The following is a 27,733-nucleotide window of genomic DNA, read 5'->3' on the forward strand; positions in this document are numbered from 1 at the left end:
TGTAATTGATATTAAACCATTTATTAATTAATACATTCATATTTGAAACATATTTTATGAAGGCGCCACTCAAATGGCTGTAGGAGAAAACAGGAAGTGTGTAAAGGACGAAAAGTTGGATGTGGAACTGCTGCAGTCGAACACCGAGTGACCAATCCAGCAGCCCTGAGCTACACGTGTGGGGTTGTGTTTCGGTTGTATTTGTCTTTGCCGTTGTCGAGTTTCGGAACTGTAGTGTCGTGTTGCTGTCAGTCAGGATCCTTCCTTTTACGTCTGTCCATTAGTGGATGTGCTTTACACCGCCCCTAGTGTGAAACCGTGCCACTGCGAGTGAGCTGACGAAAAGAAACCCAGCCTACAGCGAGCACTTTTACAAATGGCAGTTTGTTTTATTAACCTCAAGAAGGGACATTCTCCACTTTAACCATTTTACATCAGAATACTACAAAAAAGAAAAAGGAAGAAATCCCCGAAAGAAATGAAAAATAATGGAAACAGAAAATAAGTTCTAAATGATCTCACTTTCTCGCTGAGATCTTTTTTCTTCTCTCTCTGTGTCTCTCTCACACACACACACACAGTTGTTGAATGCCTGACAAAGTGCTGCTGGCTGCATCAAGGCCATTCCACACGTCACGTTTGTAGATGATAAAGCAGATTCAGAAGCGCAGGTGTGACTTGTGTTTCACCATGTACCTGTAACAAAAACACACACACGGGTAAAAAAGTATGTAGTGGACAGTGTGTACTTTTATTGTATTAACTGTTCTGTATGTTTACGATGCACAAAAACACACACACACACACAAAAGACACACAGATGCACACAAAAAGTACAAAGAGAGACAATGCACACAAAAGAAAAATGCATGCAAAGGCACATACAATCCTCTGCTTATCAGTATATTTAGTCTTTTATACAATACACACTCGTCTGTGCCCCACAAATCAGACAACCTCAGTGGAGTTGTTGTGGTGGTGTCGTACCTGTCCAGCGTCTCCCAGAAGCGCAGGAAGACAGGTCGGTCCAGGTGGCGTTTGTGGTGGCTCAGCTCCAGCACGGTCACGTCCCATTTCTGCACGTTGGGGTCCATGCGCGCCTCGTCGTACTTCAGGTGGAATGCTCGGACTGAGACAGGAGAACATGACACCGAGTCAGAACCAAGGACAGGATGGACAAGAATGGACAGGGTGAGGACAGAGCAAATCTCGCTAGAACGCTAGAGTCCAGGCACGACGCTTCATCCCTTATGCTCACTGCTTAAATACATCCATCTATCCATCTATCCATCTATCTATCTATCTATCTATCTATCTATCTATCTATCTATCTATCTATCTCTCTATCTAAACCTGTAACTGGAACCGTTTCGAAAGACGATCGTTTGTTTCCTCACACGGCTGTGATTTCAGCAAGTGTGTTGTAAATAAATTCTACACAAATCAGTCACGATGCTCTGAAGCAACTAATCAAAGCCACTGGCTTGGGCTTAACCCTTAGGAGTCGGCAAACCCGCCGGCGGGAACACTTGCATTTTTTTCTGGTAACGGTGAAAAGAACTTAAAATGCTCCGTCATTTTTGATCATACACATAAGTGTAGTACATCATTTGAATCTGTAAGGGTCTACTTTTATTCATGTACACTCACAATATCCACAAAACATTGTGCTTTTGTAAAATAAAGAAAATAAACAGGGTGCTCTTTCAGCCGTCTCGGTCTCCGCGAAAATATTTTTGAAACACGTCACTAAAATGAACTGAAACTCCGCGAATACTGCACACACAGACATGAGGAATATATCTATAGAACGCTTAAAGGGTTTACTTTTAAATGATGCAAGTCACATTGAAAACAAACATTCTCAGTTTATGTAACCCGTGTGAAACCAAGGAGAGGCACAGAATTTCTGTCGCACTTCATTATCTGATAATGACCTGAGGCAGGACACGCCCACATGCTATTCACAGGGAAAACAGTCTGGGTAATCTACATACAAGGCCACGCCACCGGCTTGCTGTTGCAGTTTTACCCTGCATGTATTTTTTTGGACAGTTTTTTTTTTTTAAATATATATATATATATATATATCCTACACTGTTTTTGTTTGCACCATTTTACCCTGAATGTCTGTTTTTACACTTTTTATTTATCTTGAACTGTTCCTGGGATTCTTACAAGTGAATCCTGAGTTATTCTAAATAAACTACAAACAAATGTTTTTGTCCTCAAATTATTTTCTTGTAGCACCTTCCTCAGTCACATACCTGACTGAAAGGGGTAATTATGCAGCTCATTATGCGGGTCTTTGTCTTCTCTGGTGTGAATTACAGCATTATTCATGATCATTCACACCTCCTCGATATATGGCCTTTCTAAACAAAAAGTGTCTTAGAAAATTTAAATGAATGTATTGTTTTCTGTGAATAAGTGAGCAGGATTGTCACATCATTCCGAAGTAAAAACTCCAAGCTACAAGATCCAGGTCACAAAAGTCTTGTACAAAAATGTTATAAATGTGTTTTGTGGTCTCATTTCAGTGACTTATTTTTCGTTGTTTTCAATAAATCACGCATAACTGTTATTTTCTCCAATATACAAACTTGTACATACATGCTGCTCACATATTATTGTAGCCCAGTTTGTGCTGAATACAGTGTAATCAGACTTTTATATTTATATATAGCCATTTATATCTTTATAAGTAACTGAAAAATACACAAATGTCAGGACATGTCAGAACTTCTTCAGGGCCCCAAAACACCTGCAGACTCCTAAGGGTTAACCATCGAGGTCCGACGCTCGATGTAGAAAGAAATTCATTTGCGTGTTCACTTGTTAGCTTTAGAAAGTGGATTTAGCTATTTTGGGTAGCTAAATCCAAAAACAAACACACAATGCTTTGGACAGGCCACGCCCACAAGTGACATTACAAACGACTGAAAGAGTTTTTTCTGTAATCCCTACGACAGCACGTGTCACTAGCGTTTCAAATTTTAAAAAAAAAAAAAAAAATCGAATCCACATACTTTTGGCGAAAATGTCCACAGGAGATCCGTCAGGCAGAAGCCACGGCCAGCCCTTAAACTGCCAGGCAGGACCCTGAACAAACACGGCCACCACACGGTCCCTGCAGGAGGAAGAACAAAACTTCATTAACCTCAGAAACCAGTACGGTCAGTTACCTTGTTTGGGATAATTATTACTGCTGATTTAAATATATTTAAAATAAAATATGCTATGAAATATTTTTAGCTTTATTAAACCTGGTCTGTTCAAATGAGCAGTTCCAAGAGTAATACCTTCAGGACATCATCATCTCCTTCTCCTCCATGCTGATGTCATGAAACAAGTCTACCAAACTATAAAGCAGGAGTGTGAGCGATGCTGGAATTTTACATCACCTCTAATTTTTGTAGTTTAATCATTGAAAAGTGATGAGATGAGAAGTGTAGTAGTGTGTAAAGAAAACCTTTCCACGCATTAAAACGCATCACATTTCAATATTTGTTGATGGAAAGTGAAAGCTCTCTTATCAGATCCCTCAGGTCCAGTTCCAACTGCGAGTCTGAGAACATCTGTTCTATCTAAGGAACTGCTTTGGATTTTTGGGAGAATCAAGCAGCTCATTTTACAGTGAAAGCATCCAAAACACAAAGAGACAACAGGACATGATGGCTGAAAGCCACGTATCCACCGTCCACGCGCACCACGGCAAATCCACGCCTATTAAAAATGCATAACTCAAATCTCACGCTCCTGCAGCAAGCCTTAAAATATTTAAGGGTTTAAACAATGTCTGACCTGCCTACAGTCTAATTTCCCCTGCTGTTGTTTCAAAAAACTAAAAATAGCCATAAAGACCTCGTTGGAATCGGAATTAATTATGAAAAAAGTGTAGCGCATTGACTTCATTAACTTTCAGAGAAAAGGCATAAAAACCTCATTTCAAGCGGAATTATTTCACTTAAAATGAACGGCTCATTTCTTTCACTCTCTCTTGCTTGCGATGAAAAGCCACCTAGTGGCAGAGAAGAAAGCAAACAAACAAAAGTGGCTTTCTTAAAAATGACAAAAGAACAGGAAATAAAAGAACAGATTTACATGTGATGAAACGACCCAAGATCTCTAGAACCCATAAGTGTGGGTGTGTGTGTGTGTGTGTTACCAGTCCTGAGGTGCCAGTTTGAGTGGCTGGTCAATCACTCGGTAGGGAACAGTGACGCTGAGGCTTGACCCTCCAGGCTGAAGCTGCTCTTTACGCCTCTGCAGCAGAACCTCATTGTCCCGCTGGATGCCCTGCTTCTTCTTCTCGTCGGACGTCACGAACCTACGAGCGAACAAAACGTAATTTCCGTATTTTTTTCTTTCCCCTCTGAGATCCGATGATGACCAGGTGACGCTCTGTATCTTAGAATATATATTGTGGTGTCACAACAGCACCGATCTGAAGGCGTTTCACAGTTAATGCTGGCAAATTAAAGCTTCATTGGCTTCACCACTCAAAGAAGGAAGTACTGTATCTTAACAGCTAAACCACTTCTTGCCCAACTGTCATGTCATGTGTGCTTCATTCGTTAGTCTCAAGTTTTCTCTGAAGTAAGAAGTGGCTTCACTATCGTGAAAGTACTCCAGCGAAAGCAAGGAGAACAGTTCATCCCACTTACTTCAGGTCCTGCAGGAGGTCCTTGGCATTGAGCATGGTGATTAAGGAAGTTGTAGCAGCTGGGATGATGATGATGGGAGTTCTCGAGCCTTCAAATAAAACAAACAAAAAACAAAAAAAAAAGACCTTTCTGATTTTCTGGGCTTACTTATTAAATGATTGGTCCATAAACAGGACCAAGTGAAGCTTAAAAAGATGAGGATTTCTGCATGAGCATTAAGGTTTCACACTACAATGCATGTCAATAGGTTATAAATGATTTACAGCAGCCACAGGCTTGATATGCTGCTCTGCAATTCAACCAGCTCAACAGTCAAGAGGATAAATAAATAAAACTGGAGCAATAAAAACAGCAGGGCGTGTGGCATCAGATGTTAAGTGATGCAGAGATGCTAGGATCCAATCCATCACCATTACCAAACAACTTTCGGTCGATACACTCTGTTCGGAATTGCTGTAGCGTAAATATTGACACAGAGTTCAGCACAGAAGTTCAGCACAAGATTAGACTTTAACAGCTTTAAATTCAGGAGTGAAACATTAACACCCTGATGCTTATCTAGTTCTTAGGAGGATGAGAAAGAAGAAGTGGCAGTACCTTTCTTTTGGTTTGGGGGAGGTCTTGCTTGAGAGACTGCAAAAAGAAAAACGCTTGAATTAGTTACACCAACGTTAATTCCATTATTCTAGAGTACACTTATGCCGGGGTATGTATAAATAGAGGAATGGGTAGATAGAGGATGGGTGGATGGATAGAGGGGGAGAGACTGGCATAGGATGGGTGGATGGATAAAGGATAGGGATAGCTGCAGAGAACAGGGGATGGATTGTCATATTTGGTGGGTTTGATAGAGGATGGGTAGAGGAATAAAGTTTGGGGAATGAATAAATAAGTGGATGGATAAAGGACACAGGGTAATGGTAGATGGATAAAGGGATAGGGTGGATGGATGGATGGATTGGGGATAAAAACAGGACAGGGATAGACTAAGGATAGGGGGGTGTTCAGAGAATTGGTGGATAAATAGAGGATGGGTGGAGAGACAGGGAACTGGAGGATGGATAAAGAATGTGGGTGGGTGGATAAAGAATTGCAGATAAGTAGAGGATGGGTGAATAGACACTGTACTGGTGGATGTGCGGTGGCCGTGTGGATGGATAGAGGATGTGGGATGGATGGATAGAGGATGTGGGGTGGATGTGTGGATAGAGAACTGGTGGATGGATAGACATAAAATATAGATGAGTGAAAGACTAGCTAGAAGATGAATGACTAGACATGTACAGATGGACTAGATGGACAGATGTGTGGGTGGATGTATGGACAGATGGATATAAGGATCATGGGTAGAGAGATAGACTGCTGTGTGTCAGGATTGTGTTGATGGATGGATGCGTCTGGATGTAGATGAAAAGATGGATGTATTGTGGGACAGACAAGTATGCATGAATGCTCTATGGCATTTCAGTGGATTCTTCTGATGGATAGACTGATACATGCAGTTGGATGAAAGGATGGATGGACGGATGGATGAACACTGATTGGAAGTACTGCACGACTTCGATAGTAAAATACGAGTGCGCAGGAGGAAGCTTATAAACGCTGCACATTTACATACTCTACTGATGTCCTGCAGCTATAACCAGTGATGTTCCTCCACACATTCTATTGATTTTTTTCCCTTCCTTTGAGGTTGTTATTCCTCTTCTTCCAGTAATCATCTTTAGCCTCTTTTATTCTCACTTGCAGCAAGTGAAAACAGAGAGAGAGAGAGAGAGAGAGAGAGAAAAATAGAGCAGGCTTCTTGTTCTCTTCCCTGAAGGCTCTTGCCTTTTGTTGGTTCTCGACTCCTGGCTTCTCGTTGAGAAATGAGGTTCCACAGATTCCAAGCAGACATTAAAGTCATCTGCAAGACCATCGACATCCTCATCATGTGCTTCTCAAGTCCCAGGCTGATGCTAGTCACTGAACACCGAGAGTGAGCCGAACTGTAGAACATCATCATACAGAAGTTCCAATGGTGTTCAGGCCAGTGAGCCCCATAGCAGAGCCGCAGCAGCAGCAGCCCGAAACGTTCATATCAAATTTCTTACAGCAGCTCTGCAACATTCTGGCTCACAAACAAAGCAGCAATCATGTACAAACATGTCATATCTAAAAGGGAACTAAAGGAAATGTTGTGAACAATGATTGCAATATGTACAGAAATAAACATCACCCAGCCCAGTCAAATAGGGTTGTTGTGCATCAGACTAAAATTTGCAAACAGAAAACCGCCAAAACTTTTTTAGCCTGAGACTGGTAATAAAATCTGATTTCTGTTGCCACTGGCCATGCAAATTTGCACCAGAACCATGTCCAGATATTTCCTTTATGTAAAACTACTAGATCTGCCAAAAGACAAGAGCTAACAAGACAATCTACGATTTACCTCCAGAGTAAAAAACATCTACGCAAAAGTCTGTGCGCTGCTTAAAACGTAGCCACTCTTTAATTACCAGCTAGCAGTTCTTTTATTTTACATCAATCCAAAGCCCACAGTTGTGCCGAGTTGTTTTTTTTAATCGGCTCATAAGCCCGGAGTTGTCCTGAACCAACCCCAAAGGAATGAACACAAAATAAGCACTAGTTTCACCTCCCATGACCTTTCCCCTTCAGTGAATCTGCTAGGCACATTTATCCACATTCTTTCCACCACTTTACCTAAGAAAAAAAACAAAAAAAAAACACACTAAAGCATAGTCGTTTGGTGTTGTCTCCTAAACAAATATCCATCACAGTTCCTTCTTGCTAGTCGAATGAGAGGGGAATAACGTAATGCATCCGTTTTGCTGTACACGTTATTAATATAGAGCAGAAATGTCGAAATGGGAGCAAACATCACTTCAGTCCAAACAAAGAAATCTGCAATGCGGAAGCGCAGTGTGAAAATCAGATTTGAGGAATAAATCAGATTTGCCGTGCTGTGTGAAGTCTCGGTGACGGCAGGGGTTTCTCTTTTTCCTGCTCTTTTCCTCTCGGTGGATGTCCTACTCAAATCCTCACAACGGCCAGAAAACAGCGTCCTGTGTAGTAATTGCTAAATAATCACCAGCACTACGGTGTCCTCACTTCCGTGATTACTTTAACTTCAATTTCCTCTGAAAGATGGTCAAGCGTCCCGTTTTAAGGAAATGAATCCCATATTGCTTCCCACGTGTCCGAGAGCTCGTACTCTCACATCTTCTCACATTAATCTACATCAGACAGGGTGAGAAGATGTGTCATAGAGCTCGACTTGGCCCATCTCTCAGTCACACACACACACGACACACTTTAACTTTCTGAAGCTTTAGATTTCAGCGGTCTTTAGAGAGCATTACTCTGTACAAGACGATCTGGAATTCTTCACCAGATTGTGTGATGGCTCGTGTTCACATCAACACAAGCAGTCTTCTGTCCAAGCAGCAGGTTGTGTTTACTTTTCGCCCTCGCCGCTAGCATTTCTGTAGTTCAGTATCACCCCATGCTGCCCTCATGGAGCTGCTCGTACTCAGAGTCGAAAAAGCTAAAAGAACTTTAATCTGCAGTGTTCATGGTAACGATGCTGTAATATAGTGTGTGAATGACCTCCAGACTGTGAGGGAATTTTGTAGAAGTGAAAATCAAGAAGTAGAAAAATGTGTGCAGCTATTGTGCAGATACAGTTAGCTACCGTTTTATTTATGAGACAGAAAGAGGGGGGAAAAAAACTGTGCTGATGCATGAAATTTGGCTTAAAAAGGCAATGCAATGCATGATGGGTATGTAAGCAAGTTAATAAAATGTCATATATAGCAGATGGACATGTGTAGACAGATACGGTTGGATGGATGGATGTGTACTCATCCCCACCTGGTCTGGGAACGGGCTGCATGGCAGGAGTCTGGGCCTTCCGCGCCGACGCTCCTTCCTGGAATGATATTGGAAATGTATTAATATTTCATAGTATCATATGAGGAGGTCAAAATGATTACAGGGGCCTTTAAACCAGAGAAACGATCATCACAGTAATATTAATATTCAGACCACAACAATTTCCTTTCAGCTGGAAAGTAACCAGGAAAAACATCTTTGAAGTACAAGAGCAAACCAACCAACAAACCACTCGGGTTTATAAATGTAACGCTGTCATCAATACAAACCCCACCCACACAAACTCCATCACAACAAACCCCGCTCCCACGAACCCCATCACAACGAATCCCGCCCCCACAAACCCCATCACAACAAACCTCGCCCCCACGAACCTCATCACTATGTTCCTGGAAACAGTGAACAGAGATGTTCTGTGAATTCTGCAGGACTGTTTATTTGACTTATTTATTTATTTTTTTAAAGCCACTGTCCTTCAGTACACCACACACACTCAAACAGATGCTCTGTGAACTTTTAGTCAGAAACGAAGAGGCACAAAAAAACAAAAAAAAAAAAAAACCAGTCGATCGTGTCTGCATTTGCATGTGTTTAGAAAACATCTGGATTTGATTTTGGTTTTGATATCTTTTCTCCTTTCTGCCCACGTGCTTACTCTGCGTCATGACGAGCCAATCATACCTTCTCCAAAGTTAGCGTTCATAAAACATTATTAAAAGCTACAGAAATACCGCACATTTGTTTAGAAAATCCATCTCTGGCACACTGTTTTGCATGAAACTCAAATTTGCAAGCAAAAAAAACACTAAAACATACACAACACCTCATCTGACTGGGCTGGGCAAATTTATGTACAAATCAAACATTCCCCTTAGCTTTCTTACACCCGACGGATTTGTGCAAAGGAGCAGCAGCTTGTTCCAAGAGCCAGAATGTGGCGGATCTGCTGTAAGACGTTTTATTGGTGTAGGAGAATAGGGAGAATATGAACACTCGGTGGTGGTCCAAAGTCAAACATTACCACCGTTAAAAATACATCAACATCTAATGTCCGTTTGGCCAGTCATCAAAAGCACCTCGAACCCCGTCCAACATCCGCTAACCCTCCCATGTGATACCATTTCTGTATGCGCTAGACAAACACGTTTAGAAATTTCCATTCCCATAATCCCTCATGGCAATAGATCTTGAGCTGGAAACAGCTCTGTACGTCACGTCAGACACGTTAGATTTAGATTGGATTCAGATTATTAGCTATTAAAAAAGATCTTGGCGGACGCAGAATTTTTAAATTCTAAATCTGGCAACCCTATCATAACCAGTTTATTCTGCTGTCCCTTCCCTAAGCATGGGGCAGCGTGAATCCTTCCCCAGCAGAGCCTCAAATTTTCTTTCTTTCTTTCTTTCTTTCTTTCTTTGCTTTCTCCATTTTCCTTTCCTTCTTTCTTTAAATTAGAGCAGTTCTATTTTGTACATTTTAAATCCTAATACTGTACTTGCAAAAAGGGGAGGATGTGATGAAAATGCTGCAGTTACATTATTGGCCTGTGTGGTTGAAAGAATCTGACGAGGAAAAAAAACAAAAAAAAAAAAAAAACCTTGAAGTGGGCGGATGAGACAATCCTAACGTTCCATAACTCTAGAGGAGTTTCAGTAAACATGGCAGCTAGCGTCACACTGGAGTCTGATGTACGAACCGTTGGCTAATATGGACATGCCTAAAAATTCCTCCAGGCTTTCGTCATGGTGTTATTCGTCAAAAAGAGAGAGAGAGAAAAATACATAACACATTGGGTTATAGAAATAACAACAGGAAGCCAGCACACTTCCTGGTCTTGTGCTTTTCATAGGAGAGATAGAAGACGACGTCCGAGTCTGGGACGGAATTTCTTACTTGGTTTTCGCAGGCTTGTGTGCAAAAGTTACTTTCTGTACATTTGATGATGTGTATTTTTTTTTTCTACCACCACCCTCATCACCACTTTTCTTAGTAAATCATTTGTGACGAGAATGACGCCTCGCCTTTAATGTAACACAGCATTATCAATTTAAACAAGATCCTGAAAAACATGCAAGACAGACACAGCTGGCAGAGAGAGAGAGAGAGAGAGAGAGTGAGAGAGACTGTTTTTCTGTGGCCTCTTAATGTGGTGGGTGGGAAGATAAAAGGGTCACGTGAGGGAACTGAAGTGCGCGCACATACACTCGCACATTTCCCTTCCCCCCAGCACGCAGCAGTGGTGCGAGGACAGCGAGGCAAGCAGGAGCGCAGACAAACGACTCAAAGCAGCAGCGAGTAAAAATAGCGCGTCAGACCCAGCTGCCGAGAGGAAGCACAGAGAGAGAGAGACGGAGAGAAGGCAGAAGCATGAGGTGAGGAAAAAGGGCCAGCGTTCTGCCTAGCAACACACACAGAGCCGTAGAAGATCTCCACTCCGAGCCCCGGCAGTCTCTGTTAGGGTCCCACCTTCAAGAATGACTAATCTGCACGAGGAGGAGTCTTAAAAAACACGAGGCCACGTTCTCCGCTGCAGGGAAAAACGGAGCTCGGAGGGGGAAAAAGCTTTCGGCTTTCAGACGGGTTCTGGACGGCGCTAAACGATGTGGACCAGAGAGCAGCACGAGTCGAGCTGCCAGCACGTGCCGGAGATATCGAGGCACACCCATGGCGAGCGTGGCGTTATCTCCCACCGCCAAATTCCCTGCTGAGAAAGGTAGGTACATCAGGCTGCGCTCCACAGCGCGCCATTCCAGCGCTTTATTTTCCCTCCATCTTCCTTTAACTCGCCTTCACCACACAGCCACATGAATGCAGAACTGCATACATGAGCGTACACACACACACACACAAGCATAAACCACCACCACCATCGCTGTCGTCGTCGTCATCATCATCAGGTGTCAGCTGAATTAGAAAAACATTCCCACATTTTTGTGCCAGCGTCCATCCTGTTTAAATCTGTAGTTTCACTTTAAGTGCATCTCTAGAACTAAATAAATAAATAAATACATAAATAAAGGCAGGCTAAAACCAAAACCCAACTCGCTCGTTGTCGGCTTTCTCCAAGCCTGGTGTTAAAGACACTAACAGGAGAAACGTCAAAACCGAGAGGAAAAAAATATATAATCAATAAACAGCTCCAACATCTGGATGCAGTTAGCAGATGAAGGCTGTGATGTTCTGAGCGTTTGGCAGATCAGAGCTGAGGAGGAACATCAGTTTGTATGAGAGAGAGAGAGAGAGAGAGACAGAGCTCTCTTTGATGAGTCAAGAACCTGCTGCTGTGTGTTCTGGTGGTGGTGTATACTGTAAGGATGAAAACAAAACGACTGAGTGAAGTGTTCACTTTAGTGTAAAAACCAAACCCTGGTTCAGTGCACACACACAGAGGAAAGGCTTTCACACACACGAGCATGCGCACGCACACACACACAGAAAAGGCTCTCTCACACACACACATTAAAGAACAACACACACACACACACTCACATTGAGGAAGAGCTCTCACACACACACACAGAGCTCCATCAGGTCTTTGAGGTTCCCTTAAAAACTCAGAGTGAAGTGAATCAGTGGAAGTGTGTTAGGTCATTGAACTGGGTTTCTGTAGCTGATAAACTGAGACAGAGTGAAACACACAGCTGGAGAAAAGAGGGGGAGAAAAAACTAAGAAAAAACCAACTGAAGTCTAGAAGTCTTCATCTGGTGATTTACACACCGGTGATGTGACTCGGGGTGTGTGTGTAGACTCGGTTTTTGGGTGTTCTCTCTATTCCAGATATTTCTCAAAACCTTTTATTGTTTTTTTGTTTTTGTTTTTTACCCCAATGGTCACCTTTGATCTTCAGCTTTAGCGTCTTCTCACTCACAAGCAGCTATTTGTGTGGAGTCAGTGGCCAGGCAGCTGTGGGCTGTACAGAAACTGAAACTATCTTTCTGAAGAACCAAAAGTGGCATAAAGGTTGTTTTTACTGTAAAGTTAACAATAAAAGCTGCCTCTAAAGGGCAGGGACACGGCCTCCTGACCAGCGCCTTGTTTTGACTAGCAGGAATCCATGACACGCCGCTTCATGCAGTAAATAGAGGAAAGGCGATAAAGCAGCTGCTGGGGGAGGTTTTGTTTTGGAATAAAGGGAAAACCGTGGCCTTAAAGAACAAAATGAAATCAGATGGTCAATCATTTGAATAGGAGACTTCACAGCAGCAGCCTGAACAACTTCACTCATGTTCTAGCGAGTTATAGTAAACAACCACCACCAACACCTAAACCCACATCAACACCACCAATTCCACCACCTCCAACACCATCAACCCACACCACATCCTCCACCAACACCAACATTTTTGGAAATACTGGATCCAGATAAACTACTCTAATCACCAGGATTGTTATAAACTCAAACCGAAGCTTCATTTCCCTAGACTACGCCCCCAAAAGTAACTGGACGCTTGAATGTTTCATATAAAATGCTGTAAATCTTCTAAAGTACTCGAGCTGCTACTAGTCAACTAAGTCAGAATTATTTTAAATATTAAGCCGTAAAATAAACAGTTAAGGTGATTGTCTGCTTCTGCATCACGTCCTATAGCACTGGAGCTCCTGATGACTCCTGATGATATCATAAATTAAAAAAAGTGTATTTTGTATTTTAACTCTGATTTTAAAGCTTATTTTAAATAAAACAATATTCAATGTTTAAAATGTGTCATTTCAGGTATTTTGAGGCATGTAAACAAAGAGGGATGAAATAAAAATAAATAAATAATATCTAGCTTATAATGTTTTTTTTTTATTAAACACCAGACCTCACATGCCATAAAGAGGAAAATAGAGAAAGGAAAAAAAAAGAAAGAAAGAGAGCAAGATAGAAATAACTTGACTGTTTTTGGGGTAAAATGTTTGTTAGTCTGTATTTTGTACCCTTTACTGACCAACACCACCACACAGGACTCGTGTCCTCGGAGCTCCGGCTCTGGCGGTGAATAACACCGGCGTGTTTATGGTGACCGCAGCAGAAATGTCGAGCTGTGTGAATAAACGAAGCTGGAGACATTTGCGTGAGTGACGACGTGTCACATTCGACCTTTCAGAAGAGCTGGAAATCAATCAGCCCCATTCAGTCACGCAGAAGGCTACAGTGTGGGCAGTGCCTCGATCCCAGACGATTAAAGAGGCAGCTCCAGCCTCAGCGGCTCACCGACATGTCCCTCAGAGGCAGAGTGCGGTAAAGAAATAACCAGACCAACCGAGACAGAAAGAGTAGTAAAGACTGAAAGAAAGAATGAAAGAAAATAATTAAATAACGAAAACAAAGGAAAGAAAAAAAATAGATTAGAAAAAAATAAATAAAAAAACAAAAACAAAACAAGTCAGAAGCAACATGAAAGAAAAACAATAAAACAAGCCAAAAAAAAAGAGAGAGAACGAAAACAGAGGCCGAAAGATGGATGAGAATTAAAGAGAGAAAGAAAGAAAAAAGGTAGGAAGCGAGGGAGGAAGTGCGGGGTGGTTTCTGCATGGTGATAAAGATGAAGAGTCTCGTTCCTGAGGAGGAGGAGGAGGAGATGTGAAATGTTGTCGAGACTTGTATCTGACTCGTGTCTCTGTGAGTAAACGAGCTCTTCTCTGCCCGCAGGTCTTCTTCCCTGGGGGAACCATGCAGTGCAGGCGTCGGCATTGCTATGCGCGGATCGCGGGATTGCTGGCTTTCCTGGGATGCGTCGTTCTGATCCTCTTCGTCCAACACATCTGGCTGACGAGGCTGAAAAGCCACATCACCACCCAGCCGACCTTCAAGAAAGAGGCGGAGACGCTCCCTTCGCCGACCAGGTTCCTGGCCAACGGTACCCTTGTCTCCACTCAGCCGGCGCTCAGAAGCGTCACGGGATCTAACCGGAGTTTAGCCAAGGAGGAAAACGCAGAAAGCATCCTGAAAGTAGAACCCTACAAGTACATCATCAACGAGCCGGACAAGTGCAGGAACAATAAGACTTTCCTCGTGCTGCTGATCCCGGTCGAACCGCACAATTCTGAAGCCAGGAACGCCATCAGGCAGACGTGGGGCAACGAAAGCATGGCTGAAGGAATAGTACGGCTCTTTCTGATGGGCGTGAAAAACACCACGAGGGATCCCGGGATGCGCGAGCTACAGCTGCGCTCCCTCAGGTCAGAAAGTCAGCAACATCGCGACATGATCCAGCAGGACTATGTCGACTCGTACTACAACCTCACTATCAAGACGCTGATGGGGATGCACTGGGTGTCCAGGTACTGCCCCAATGCCAAGTACGTCATGAAAGCGGACAGTGACATGTTCGTCAACACGGAGTTCCTCATCGAGAAACTCCTTAAAGCCAACATTCCCAGGGAGATGTACTTCACTGGGTACCTCATGCGAGGCTACAAGCCCAACCGGAACAAGGACAGCAAGTGGTACATGCCTCCAGAGCTGTACCCCAGCGGGAGCTACCCCACGTTCTGCTCGGGAACCGGGTACGTCTTCTCCGGCGACATGGCCAAGAGGATCTACACCACGTCCCTGAGCATACGCAGGCTGCATCTGGAAGACGTCTACGTGGGACTCTGTCTCTCCAAAATGAACATCGAGCCCATGCTGCCTCCCAACGAGTTCCTCTTCAACCACTGGAAGGTTTCCTATTCCAGCTGCAAATACAGCCAGCTGATCACCTCACACGAGTTCCGTCCCAGCGAGCTGCTCAGGTACTGGCAGCACCTCCAGAAAAACAAGGACCGAGCCTGCAAAATGTCCAAAGGACAGATGAACAAGAACGCCAATGTGGAGACGCTTCATCAGGCCAAAGCGGTGCTTCGTTCTAACGGGAAGTGACGGAGCTTCAGCTCTTTCTGTTCAGTTCTCAGTGGAATCTCCAGCACCAATGTCACCAATGAACTGTTTTTGGTAGTAAAACGCTGTGTTGTATCACAAGTAAGATTAAACACTGTTTGTAAGTGCTCTTATGTGATCATCCAGAAGATTCTTTTAGTTTCAAAACACAAAATATAATTATAAATATACATATATTTAAAAATGATGATAAAAACAAAAAGATCAAAAAGATCAGGACCGAGACCTTCTGAAGAGGTATTCCCAGAGTTAATCCGTGTAAATGACTGGTTCGGATCTAGGCTTCAGAGCTGCTCTCCATTCCTCTTGTGCAATTTTATTAACCGGTTTACAGCAAAAGCCTGGAATTTTATTCCCCCTCTCTCCCTCTCTCTCGTATTTCCTGCGGCGCAGTAAATCTGATATTTATCAGTTCCAAGAATTATTTTTATTACCGTTTCATCTTTACAGCATTTTTTCTCTCTCTATGCACTCTGAGGTTTACAGGCCACGCCCCCTTTCTCTCTCTTTTTCGGGGAAAAGAAGCCGCTTACAGTAAAAAGAAAAGTGTCATGTCAGTAAAAAGGATTGATGATTTGATTTGAGAGTGCGGACGAAAAGAAAAACGAATAATAAACATGTAGCTCTAAAATGTAGCAGGTACCAATATTAAAGACACGTGTCACTAACTCAGGGCCCCCCCCCACTATTGTAAAAGTACGGATTTCTTTCCCGTCTGCCTGAATGGAGCACAGATTTTTTTTTTTTTTTTTAATCGAGCTAAAATGCGTTAAGCCTTTAATCCGCTTCAGCGTGTCGGGATGCTCCGTGTGCTCGGCTGTAGAAACAGCCCCCAAGCTTCTCGTCTCTTTGTACTCGCTCAGCAGCTGTTCTGCTCCTCCTCAAGTCCAACTGGATTCTACATTTCATTTAGTTTTATTCGAAATTCTGAGAGATTTAGTTCCTGCAGCAGACGCAATTGAAAGAAGGCTTTTTTTTGTTGTTTTTACAGGATCTGCTCATCCGTAAAGATTTACTATTTTATTATTATTACTTACAGTCACTATGATCGAGATTTTCTTCACAAACACAAAGACACAAGACTCGTCACTCATGACGTGAACAAGATGGTCATTAACAGTTGAAGTAGTGCAGATGACCATCATGTTAAACAAATGTACTGAGGAATGTATTGAGACAGTCACCATGTTTACTGGCAAGCCAGACCGAAAGACCAAATACAACCGATAAACCGAAAATAAACCCAAATACAGCCGAAATAAACCCAAACACATCCCATATAGTCAAAATAATCCATGAATAACCCCATATACATCCACAATAACTTCAAATACATCTAAAAAAAATCCTACACTAAAAAAACTCCAAATTAAATCTAAAAAAAAAAAAAAAAAAAAAAAAAAAAAAAGAACAAAAAACAAATACTTAAAATAACTCTAAATAAATTCTTTAAAAAAATCCTAAAATAACCCCACCTTAAAAAAAACCCTAAAATAACTCTAAATAAATTGTTTAAAAAAAATAAAATAAGCCCAAAGTAAATAAAATAAAATGGAAAAATCTAAAAAAACAAAAAAAACCCTCATATAAAATGTCAAATACATCACTAAAATAAAAAAATAAGTCTTAAAAAAAACCCTAAAACAACCCAAATAAATTCCATATTAATGTAAACAAATAAATACAACAGCTAAACAAATCCAAAATACTTCTGAAATCATATCAATAAATAATAAATTACCACACATTAATTTAACATCATCCCAAATCTGTCCAAATGTAAAGCCTTGTTACTGTTCGAATTCCACTAGAGTTCATCTGAATCGCTCTCTAATGAAGCCAAGAGACTGACCGTGGGGATTAGCTACAGCTAGTTTTTAGCTCTTCTTGAATCATTCTCGAGAAACATGTGGGAAAGTGCAGGAAAGTCATAAAACCACCATAAGCTACTCAGAAAATAAACAAACAAAACCCCAGCCAATGACACGCAGTGTAAAGTTAAGGGGGGGACAGTCTCTTACCGTGACAGATTTGAGCGTCATGCCATGGTAGGTTCCCATTGTGTCGATTTTGAATCCCTCCGTTTCTGAGAGAAAAATAACAAGAATCTGTTTACAGACTAACAAGGCTTCATGTTATATTCATACACAAAAGAGAACTTCAAGTAAGGAGGCGCTTCACGGAAGTAGTCTCCAGTTTCAGAGCTTTATCTCCAGCAAGTGTTTCACCAAGAAAATGCAGAAAAAAAATAAATAAATCCTTGCGTCATTTAAAGCTGGCTGTAATCGTGGAGTATCGTGACGCCACCAACTACTACTTTTTTTTTTTTTTTTAAAGATATTGTGTATATTGTTTTTTTTTTTTAAATAAATATATTTACAAACTAAACATTATCAGATGAATTTTCAGTAGCAAAAGAAATTTCTTCACACATGGTGTAGATACACTATATTGCCAAAAGTTTTGGGACACCCCTCCAAATCATTGAGTTGTTTTTCAGGGCTTGGGCTCGGCCCCTTAGTTCCAGTGAAAGGAACTCTTAATGCTTCAGCTTCATACCAAGACATTTTGGACAATTTCATGGTTTGTGGGAACAGTTTGGGGATGACCCCTTCCTGTTCCAACATGACTGCACACCAGTGCATAAAGCAAGGTCCACAAAAGACATGGATGAGCGAGTTTGGTGTGGAGGAACTTCACTGGCCTGACCTCAAACACCATAGAACATCTCTGGGATGAATTAGAGCAGAGACTGCAAGCCAGGTCTTCTCGTCATCACAACATCAGTGCCTGACCTCACAAATGCACTTCTAGAGGAATGGTCAAAAAATTACCATAAACACACTCCTAAACCTTGTGGAAACCCTTCCCAGAAGAGTTGAAGCTGTTAAAGCTGCTAAGGGCGGGACAACTCCATATTATATTTCATGTGCAGGTAGACGTCCCAAAACATTTGGCAATACAGTGAACAGAAGTGGAGGAGAGAGTGTGACGTAACGGGACCCAGAACTCACCCTCTTTTCCTTTGAATCGTTCCTGATCGTATCTGTTGTACGCCGCCGGCACCGGCTGCTTATTTCGTACCGTCGGATCCTTTAAGGAAGGAGAAGAACAAAAAATAAACAATGAATCAGCAACACTGTAGAAGGAAGTCACAGCTTTATCACTTCTCTATTGATCTGTAAGATTTCAGGTGTCTCGAGGCAACAAAGCATATCTTAATGCAGGAGAATGCACTCTCATTATTATTATTATGATCATCATCATCAATATTACTAAGACTACTATTATATCTTAGTTTTGAATGTAAGACAGTTGATTCTTTTACAGAGCTTTTCTCTGTTTACACTCCCCTCATTCCCAGAAATGAAAGCTAGAGGATGGAAAATTTCATGCAGCTAAATTAAGACAACAGTGATGCTCTTGTCTCATGTAGCAAACATATTAAAGCCACACCTCGGTAAACACACGGGGGAGTAAAATGAACGTGGGGGCAGTTTTCCAGGCATAATTGAAGCATGCTTGAAAAAACAGAGAGAACAAACTTGCGTTTAATCAAAAAAAAAAAAAAGTGTTCATTAAACTGAATGTCACGCAAAGGATCTACTCCTGACGAGTCACTTTGCGATGTGATTCATTGGCTTGAAATGGAATCATTTTCATTTGATTCATCTTTAAAGAGGAATTTGGAATTGTAGTTATTTGAATGATTTACTCACATTTATTACTGTTATTATTATTATTACTTTAGAATCAGAGTAGTCGGGAATAGCAATCACGATTCAGTCAATGCTCACGACTCACGAATCGCTTCATGCTGCCATCACTGTTCACGAATCATGAACAGTGAATCATTCAATCCATAATAATGTCATAAACATTGATTATTGAATCATAATTCAAAGAATCACTGCATCAAGATGCTCATGACACAGGAATCAGAAATCATTTGATGCTCAAACCATTCATGCTGCTATCAGTTAGAGTAAAGGAATCATTTTGAGTGCATCAGGAATCATTTGATGCTGAAAGCATTCATACAGTCACGATAAGTATCATGTTCAGTGAATCAAATAAACGAGTCGTTTGATTTCTTGAGTGACACAGCTGCAGAGGGAGGACAGCTAATCCGGAAAGCTTTTAGTTTAAATAAGGACATTACATTTCCTTAATCCTTACAAAACCTGCTTTGAAGAAAAAAGAAAAAAAAAAAAAAACAACATCTGGCATGAGATCTGATGTCGAAGGCAGCTTTGTTCAGACAAAAAGTCCAATTTTTATAAGACAAAACAGGACAGATGTCCTTATTTCAGAAGCACACAAAAATAAATAAATAAATAAATCCAGGCAGTCTATTAGGAAGAGTCCATGTAGAACATCACATGGTGTTATACAGCGCATCATCAGCAGAGGCCTAATGGAGATAAGAGCCATCTGTGTGCTTAAAACACACGCCGTCTGCGCTTCATCCAAATAAACAGCAGACGCTGCTACGCTGGTGTGAGCGCTGCGCCGTGTCTCGCAGGTAGGGAGCCTAAACGCTTTGGCCTTCAGTGGGTGACATAATCGAGTTCCCCTCCTCAGCATGCTGGAGTTCATTTCAAGCTTCATTTCCTTGACAAATGGCAGCGACATGCTGGGAAATTGATAGCTTTTATACTGCCACAGTTATAAACAAAAAAAAAAGGGGGGGGGAGCAAAAAGGTCTGCTTTAACACGGCCTGGATTTCACAAAATGTCCTGTTTTAAACCTCGCTAAATGCAAAATTAATATTTTTTTCTTCCTCAGATAAAGTGGGTGGAGCTTCAATTCATATTCACTTGAACGCTGCTATATTTATATATAAATTAAAAAGAAAAAAGAAACGATACTTTGTAAGCGGAGAGCTCGGAGTTAACTACAGACAAAACAGAAAGGAATGTTCAATGTTGTGAAAACTGTCAACTGTATCACAGCTTGGGGAAAGAAAAAAAACCCCAAAAGACTTTAGAATAACAGATTATGAGTGTGGATTGAAACGGTGAGAAATCAGGAAAACCTTGCTTAAAGCTTCCTTTACTAAAAACAGGAAGTGACGTCCCCAGCGATCTCTTACCGTCTGTGTGGGGTTCTGCGCTGGTCTCTGCTCTGGAGCGCGGCCTTCCTCTCTCGCCTTCACCGACTGCAGGATGGCGAAGATGCTTTTGGAAAAGTTCTGGAAGGAAAAACAAAAAAAAAAGATAATAAGATGGGATTTCTGTTCTTTCTTTATTTTCATGGCCATGTTCCTTTTCTGTTATCAGAACTGCTGCACTTTTATTCTAGTTTCCAAACATGTGTTTATATGTATTTAACGTTTAACATTATTACAGTGATATTACCAGGGGGAGTGTGGGCAGAGGGTTTACGTAGGAAAAGGGCAGAGGGTTTTTGTGGGTTGAAGGGTAGAGGGTGTGTGTGTGGGTTGAAGGGAAGAGGTTTGTGAGGAAGGTTTTTCTGTGTTTCAGGGGTGTTGTGGGGGAGGGGCAGAGGGTTGTTTGTGTGAGGGTAAGTTTAATACGGTAAAACTTTGTTACATTGTGCGAGTGTTGTTTAATCGTCTGTAAAAACTCTGAGATCTCGCACTCTTACAGCGTTTTTTTTTTGTTGTTGTTCTTAACAAGAGCAGTGTTGAAGGCAGCAGTGAGAACGTGTGTGTGAGAAGATGTGTGACCTTTCCAAACACTTGTCAATCTTACACTGTTTATGAAACTCCATGGTGAATAAAACCACACTCAGCAACACACCAAACAAATGCATAACCCTCAGGTTCTCTAGTTTCAGGGCTTAAAATAACCGGTGTCAAAGTCATCAACAGCTACAGAGCTAGCAAGGTTATGGAATGTTCTGATTTGAAAAATACAGATTTCATTTTCATTTGACTCCAGCAAATAAACGTCTTTAAACCTTTGATAATAAAATAAATCAAAGTACTCAATAAAAGCTAAATGTTGCTCATGATGGACAGCAAGTCGAAAGAAAACATGCTTATGTAAGCTAGCACAATGATTTAGTCACATTTTAGACTATTTTTATTCTAAAACATCAAACAGGTCACGGGTCAAACTGGCAGGATCCAGTACACAGGGCAGGTTTTAATCACTAAGGTGCTGCCACCTGGGGGATGAGGCAGGTACTGCAGCTGAGGCACCTTTCTGAATCCGGCATCATTTCTAGGTTAAAAAAAATTCCCCATGATTTTAAAGCAAGCCTCTGTGCCGACGACCCCAGAGCTCTGAATTGAACCCAGAAATAAAAATATATCTGACATTCAGGCATTGTGTACTGTGGTGTTTATCGTAAAGCTAAAAAGCTGAAAAGAAAAAGTTGCACATGATTTTTACTGTTCCGCATGCAAAACTGTTGGCACCCATCAACATAACAGGACATAAGTTACAGAAAAACATTACACACCATGACTAAAATAATGCTTAAAGCAAACTGTTAGGCAGGGGAGCATTCGAAAAGTTTAAAAAACAGTTCATTCTTTCCCCAGAAGAGCAGTCTTTAGTCATCAAAAATGGGAGGGGGCTTCAGATAATATTTATTATAGGGGTGCCAATACTTGTGAATCAGTAAAACATACACTGCACTAAATAATATTTAAAGACTTCACATTTCAAACCTAATTATTTGAGCTCATGTTCATGAAGGGTGCCAATAATTATGGAACTGCCTGCGCACCTTGCCGCTGCTCTGTAGGATGGTGGTCCTGGTCCTCCACACTCTCTCTCTGCTCACGATGTCCCGGGTGACGTCCACCTCGGCGTCCACAAAGCTCCTCTGCTTCAGTGTGATGTCATCGTCCAGGTCTGTTTTGATGGTGGAGCGCTTTTTGGCCATGATTTTGGCTTTGATGGCGGCGATCTTCTCCACAGACATGGCCTCTGAGAGCGAGCTGGAGACATCACGGAAACACAAGCGCTACATTAGCATTCTGATTGGTCAGGAGCAGCTCTGACACTAGTGCGGGGTTCAGGTTAACATGCTAGTTCTAATACGCCAGCATTTCTATAGCGACAGCTCAGATTTTCTGTAAGGAGATGTTTAACTTCTAATTCGTAAAAGCTGTCATTTGATGTGACCTTGTTTCTTGTGATTGCAGCACAACATTAAACGTAACAAAAAAAAGGATAAAACATGACGTGGTTCAGTAAATAAAAATCTGTTATTTATTTATTTTTTTTTTCTTCAAATGGCTGTGGTGTGCTTCTGGAATTTTCCTCAGGTCATTTCTTTAGCGCATGTAGTGAAGAGAGGCGTGTTATGTTTGTAAAGGCGAGCAGAATAAGGGACCCTGTGCATCTGCCGCGGATTCGTACGGTACGTGGAAATTAGTTTTCTTAGGCAATTTGTTTACAGGCAAAGCAATTTTACGGCAGACGGCCTCTTATTTCTGCAGCATGACAACCTTCATCCATCTTCCTCTAAGTCTCTGTGGCTGTTTGATTACGAGAGCACACGTACCGGATCTGATCCGTCTGCACGATGCCTTCCTTATGGCCTTCCAGACGAGCTGCCAGACGCTCCTTATCCAGACGCACCCGTTCTTCATCCTTAAACACACACACACACACACACGTTTAAACCCTGCAGACTATACAGAGACCCGTCTTCAGAATGAACCTGCTTGGTTTACCTCAACTCGTGGCTTTTTCGCTTCAGAAGACACTTCGTCTGCAGCTCTTTTGACTGTTTCAAAACACAAGGGGTTCATTTTTGAGACAGGGATTAACTCGCATGATCGATTCAGAATGAAACTCTGAAGTGTAAGAACTTGAACAATTCCACAAATGATTTCTGTAATCAGTTGGGTAATAAAGTGTTACATAATTCCAAAGTCAGCTGGAGTCAGTACGATCGCAAGTCAGTATGTCACTCGGTATGACTGAAGTAGTAATTCAGTACGTCAGTATGTAATTCAGTACGTCAGTTAAATGATAATTTAGTACATCAGTGAGTTATTTAGTATGTCTGTGAAGCAGTAATTCAATACATCAGCAAGTCATTCAGGAGGACACCAAGTCATTCAGTACATCAGTAACAGCAATTCAGTGTTTCAGCAAGTCATTCAGTACGTCAGTGACATAGTAATTTAGTACATCAGCAAGTCATTCAGTACGTCAGTGAAATAGTAATTCAGTGTTTCAGCGAGTCAGCAAGTTATTCAGTAACTTCATTGAGTCATTTAGTATGTCAGTAAAAATAGTAAATCAGTACTTTAGTAAGTCATTCAGTACATTATTCTTTAGATTAATGAAAGTCAGTGAAACAGTAATTCAGTACATCATTCATTAGATTAATGAAAGTCATTCAGTATGTCAGTACATCATTCAGTAGATTAGTGAAACAGTCATTCAGTATGTCAGTACATCATTCAGTAGATTAGTGAAACAGTCATTCAGTATGTCAGTACATCAGTCAGTAGATTAGTGAAACAGTCATTCAGTATGTCAGTACATCATTCAGTAGATTAGTGAAACAGTCATTCAGTAGATTAGTGAAAGTCAGTCAGTATGTCAGTACATCATTCAGTAAATTAGTGAAACAGTCATTCAGTATGTCAGTACATCATTCAGTAGATTAGTGAAACAGTCATTCAGTATGTTAGTACATCATTCATTAGATTAATGAAACAGTCATTCAGTATATCAGGGCATCAGTCAGTAGATTAGTGAAAGTCATTCAGTATGTCAGTACATCATTCAATAGATTAGTGAAACAGTCATTCAGTATGTTAGTACATCATTCGGTAGATTAGTGAAACAGTCATTCAGTACATCATTCGGTAGATTAGTGAAACAGTCATTCAGTAGATTAGTGAAACAATCATTCAGTATGTCAGTACATCATTCAGTAGATTAGTGAAACAATCATTCAGTATGTCAGTACATCATTCAGTAGATTAGTGAAACAGTCATTCAGTATGTCAGTACATCATTCAGTAGATTAATGAAACAGTCATTCAGTATGTTAGTACATCATTCAGTAGATTAGTGAAACAGTCATTCAGTATGTTAGTACATCATTCGGTAGATTAGTGAAACAGTCATTCAGTACATCATTCAGTAGATTAGTGAAACAGTCATTCAGTACATCATTCAGTAGATTAGTGAAACAATCATTCAGTATGTCAGTACATCATTCAGTAGATTAGTGAAAGTCAGTCAGTATGTCAGTACATCATTCAGTAGATTAGTGAAACAGTCATTCAGTATGTTAGTACATCATTTGGTAGATTAGTGAAACAGTCATTCAGTACATCATTCGGTAGATTAGTGAAACAGTCATTCAGTAGATTAGTGAAACAATCATTCAGTATGTCAGTACATCATTCAGTAGATTAGTGAAACAGTCAGTCAGTATGTCAGTACATCATTCGGTAGATTAGTGAAACAGTCAGTCAGTATGTCAGTACATCATTCGGTAGATTAGTGAAACAGTCAGTCAGTATGTCAGTACATCATTCGGTAGATTAGTGAAACAGTCAGTCAGTATGTCAGTACATCATTCGGTAGATTAGTGAAACAGTCATTCAGTACATCATTCAGTAGATTAGTGAAACAGTCATTCAGTACATCATTCAGTAGATTAGTGAAACAATCATTCAGTATGTCAGTACATCATTCAGTAGATTAGTGAAAGTCAGTCAGTATGTCAGTACATCATTCAGTAGATTAGTGAAACAGTCATTCAGTAGATTAGTGAAACAGTCAGTCAGTATGTCAGTACATCATTCAGTAGATTAGTGAAACAGTCATTCAGTAGATTAGTGAAACAATCATTCAGTATGTCAGAACATCAGTCAGTAGATTAGTGAAACAATCATTCAGTATGTCAGAACATCAGTCAGTAGATTAGTGAAACAGTCATTCAGTACGTCAGAACATCAGTCAGTAGATTAGTGAAACAGTCATTCAGTACGTCAGAACATCAGTCAGTAGATTAGTGAAACAGTCATTCAGTATGTCAGTACATTAGTCAGTAGATTAGTGAAACAGTCATTCAGTATGTCACTTAGTAGGTCAGGGAAACAGTAATTCAGTACATCCCAAATCATTTAGTACTTCATTCAGTACACCAATGAGTCAATTAGTACGTCAGTGAAATAGTCAGTGCATTAGTAAGAGTGTAAGATAGTAAGTCAGTATGTCGTCAGTATGTTGTCAGTCAGGAAATGTCAGTATATACTACGTATTTATACTAAGTACTAAGTATGTGAGCAGGCATGCAAAGCAATCAGATCATCAATAATGCTACAGTAAATAAGTCAGTATGCTAAAAGGTAAATGAGTGAGTAAGTCAGTAACGACATAAACCCAACTATCTCTTAATGTTTCACGTTACAAACACGTCTCATGTATTCATGCATTTATCCCGTCATGTCGATTACATGACCTACCCTGTGTTGGCCGCTGGAGGCCGATCTCGATAGGTGCGCTTCTATCAATACTCGTCGATGAAGCTGAGAGAAGAAAAAAAATTCCATTTCTGTTATCATGTTTGTATAATAAACCAGTTATAACACCAGGGTGCTCACACTTACAGCTTTCTCCATTGAGATAAGACAGCAGGTCCTTCCTGTCCGGTCTCCTGACTACAGGAATGTTCTCTGTCTGCACCAGGAAGAACCAAAGAGAGAGAAGGTTACATTACTCTGAGGTTAAACCCCTAACATCCCCATAGATCTCACTCCAACGTAGCCACAAACCCCCCAATGTCCCATCAGACCCTCCGAAGTTCCCTCAAACATCCCCTCTGACCACCCCCACGCTCCCTCAAGGTGCTTCAGTCACGTTTCTTCAACACAAGCAGATCTATGTACTGCACATGCGGGAGACCTGAACAGATATTGTCTCAGGTACAAGTCTGGATCCAGACGCTGAGGACTTACGGCGGCTCGCCGCACGTAGGACGGATGAGGAAGGTGCACATTGTTGAGCAGGAAAAGGATGGAGTCCAGAGTGTAGTACTCCTTCGGCTGACCTTCTTTCCCTGTCCTGTAACGGAAAAGACGTAAAACCCAAGTTATTCCAGCAACAAAATAAAAAAATAAAAAAAAGTGTTTATCATTATAAATGTCAGATCATCATAAATTCCTGAGCGTGAATGAATTGCCACGTATGTGAACACTAATGTATGAGATTTATCTGAGGAAATATCGCAAGATTCAACAAAACTTCTCTTGGCAGAGGCAAGCCAGTTTTAGGGCTGAAAACCGTGGGGCTGTTATTTACGCGGAGACGTAGTTTCCTCAGGCATAACATTTATCCTTCGAGAAACGATGAAATAATGAAACTGATGTACAGGATTTGGCTGGGAAATGTATTATTTAATGTTAAGTCATAACCTCCTGGCAGAGGCAGGAAAGTCTTGCAGCTGATCTCACACAGCTGCAGCACTAACCAGCCAATAAAGTCATTGATGCTAATGAAATACAAGGAGAAAGGGTCAGTTTTAGGGCATTTATGACAAAAATAAGAACTAAAACGTTGTGTGTGTGTCTTTACAAACATGACCCTCAGGTGACTCGAAAGTTTGATAGCTAAACGCTTATTGGAGGGAAATGTACATTTTCGAGATCTCTCGTGTTCTCGCGATATTGAACGTTACCTGAACAACTATTTAACCAAACAACCGATCATTAACCTGATGTACGAGACTTGGCTGCTTAGTATCGCGAGAATTCATGTACAGCGTCCTCAGATGAACGTGCAAAACAGGAAACTAAAGGTAAAAACAAGTGCTTTTTTTAAAAAAATTGGCTGAAGTTTAAGAAACAGATTTTAGTTAGACAAAATGTTAAACTTGAGTATTGTTTGAGTTTACAGGTGCCAACTGAACATATTTGATATATAGTAAGTGCTAATGCGGTTTGTTTAGCTGTTAAACGTGTCTGCGATTCGTTAGTTAATTGCTTAGCTAATTAAAAAGTCTCGTTTTTTAAAAAAATTAAGCAACTTCCGTGCAGCGTTGACGTTCATGTTGTATGCAAAACTTGCAAACTAGCCATGTACCCATGTAGCTAGGTCAAGCAAACAACTAGGCGTGCAGATGTATATAAAGCGTGACTCACCCCCAGATGACATAGTTCGTTTTGACATTTTTCGGCCAGGAAAATTCCCCAAAAATAACTTCATCGCCTTTAGCGATGATCTCCTTCTTCTGGATGTTGTACTGTCGCAGCACACTCAACACGTCCGCCATCTTCCACTCGCCTTCACGCAGGAATAATGTTGTATTATCGAAGCCCAGTACAAATACACTGTCGGGGTCGTGTTCCAAA

General features: G+C 41.1%; 2 protein-coding genes across 2 annotated transcripts; one reads left to right on the plus strand and one right to left on the minus strand.

The window, feature by feature from the left end:
* Positions 1 to 27,686, minus strand: cdc73 (cell division cycle 73, Paf1/RNA polymerase II complex component, homolog (S. cerevisiae)). Its single transcript, XM_058394265.1, has 17 exons — positions 27,524 to 27,686; positions 26,342 to 26,447; positions 25,994 to 26,063; positions 25,850 to 25,912; positions 23,087 to 23,139; positions 22,915 to 23,003; positions 22,132 to 22,345; positions 20,525 to 20,623; positions 18,443 to 18,521; positions 17,450 to 17,514; positions 8,541 to 8,598; positions 5,265 to 5,300; positions 4,668 to 4,755; positions 4,169 to 4,330; positions 3,030 to 3,130; positions 988 to 1,129; positions 1 to 696 (listed from the first exon to the last, which is right to left on the minus strand). The coding sequence occupies exons 1-17, from the start codon at positions 27,652 to 27,654 to the stop codon at positions 660 to 662; spliced, it is 1,593 nt and encodes a 530-aa protein (XP_058250248.1). The 5' UTR covers positions 27,655 to 27,686; the 3' UTR covers positions 1 to 659.
* Positions 10,718 to 15,536, plus strand: LOC131355785 (beta-1,3-galactosyltransferase 2-like). Its single transcript, XM_058394266.1, has 2 exons — positions 10,718 to 11,275; positions 14,199 to 15,536. Exon 2 carries the CDS (start codon positions 14,220 to 14,222, stop codon positions 15,408 to 15,410), a length of 1,191 nt encoding a protein of 396 aa, XP_058250249.1. The 5' UTR covers positions 10,718 to 11,275; positions 14,199 to 14,219; the 3' UTR covers positions 15,411 to 15,536.
* Positions 27,687 to 27,733: the final 47 nt, after the last annotated feature.

The sequence above is a fragment of the Hemibagrus wyckioides genome, linkage group LG07, assembly GCF_019097595.1.
Source record: "Hemibagrus wyckioides isolate EC202008001 linkage group LG07, SWU_Hwy_1.0, whole genome shotgun sequence".
Lineage (NCBI taxonomy): Eukaryota > Metazoa > Chordata > Actinopteri > Siluriformes > Bagridae > Hemibagrus > Hemibagrus wyckioides.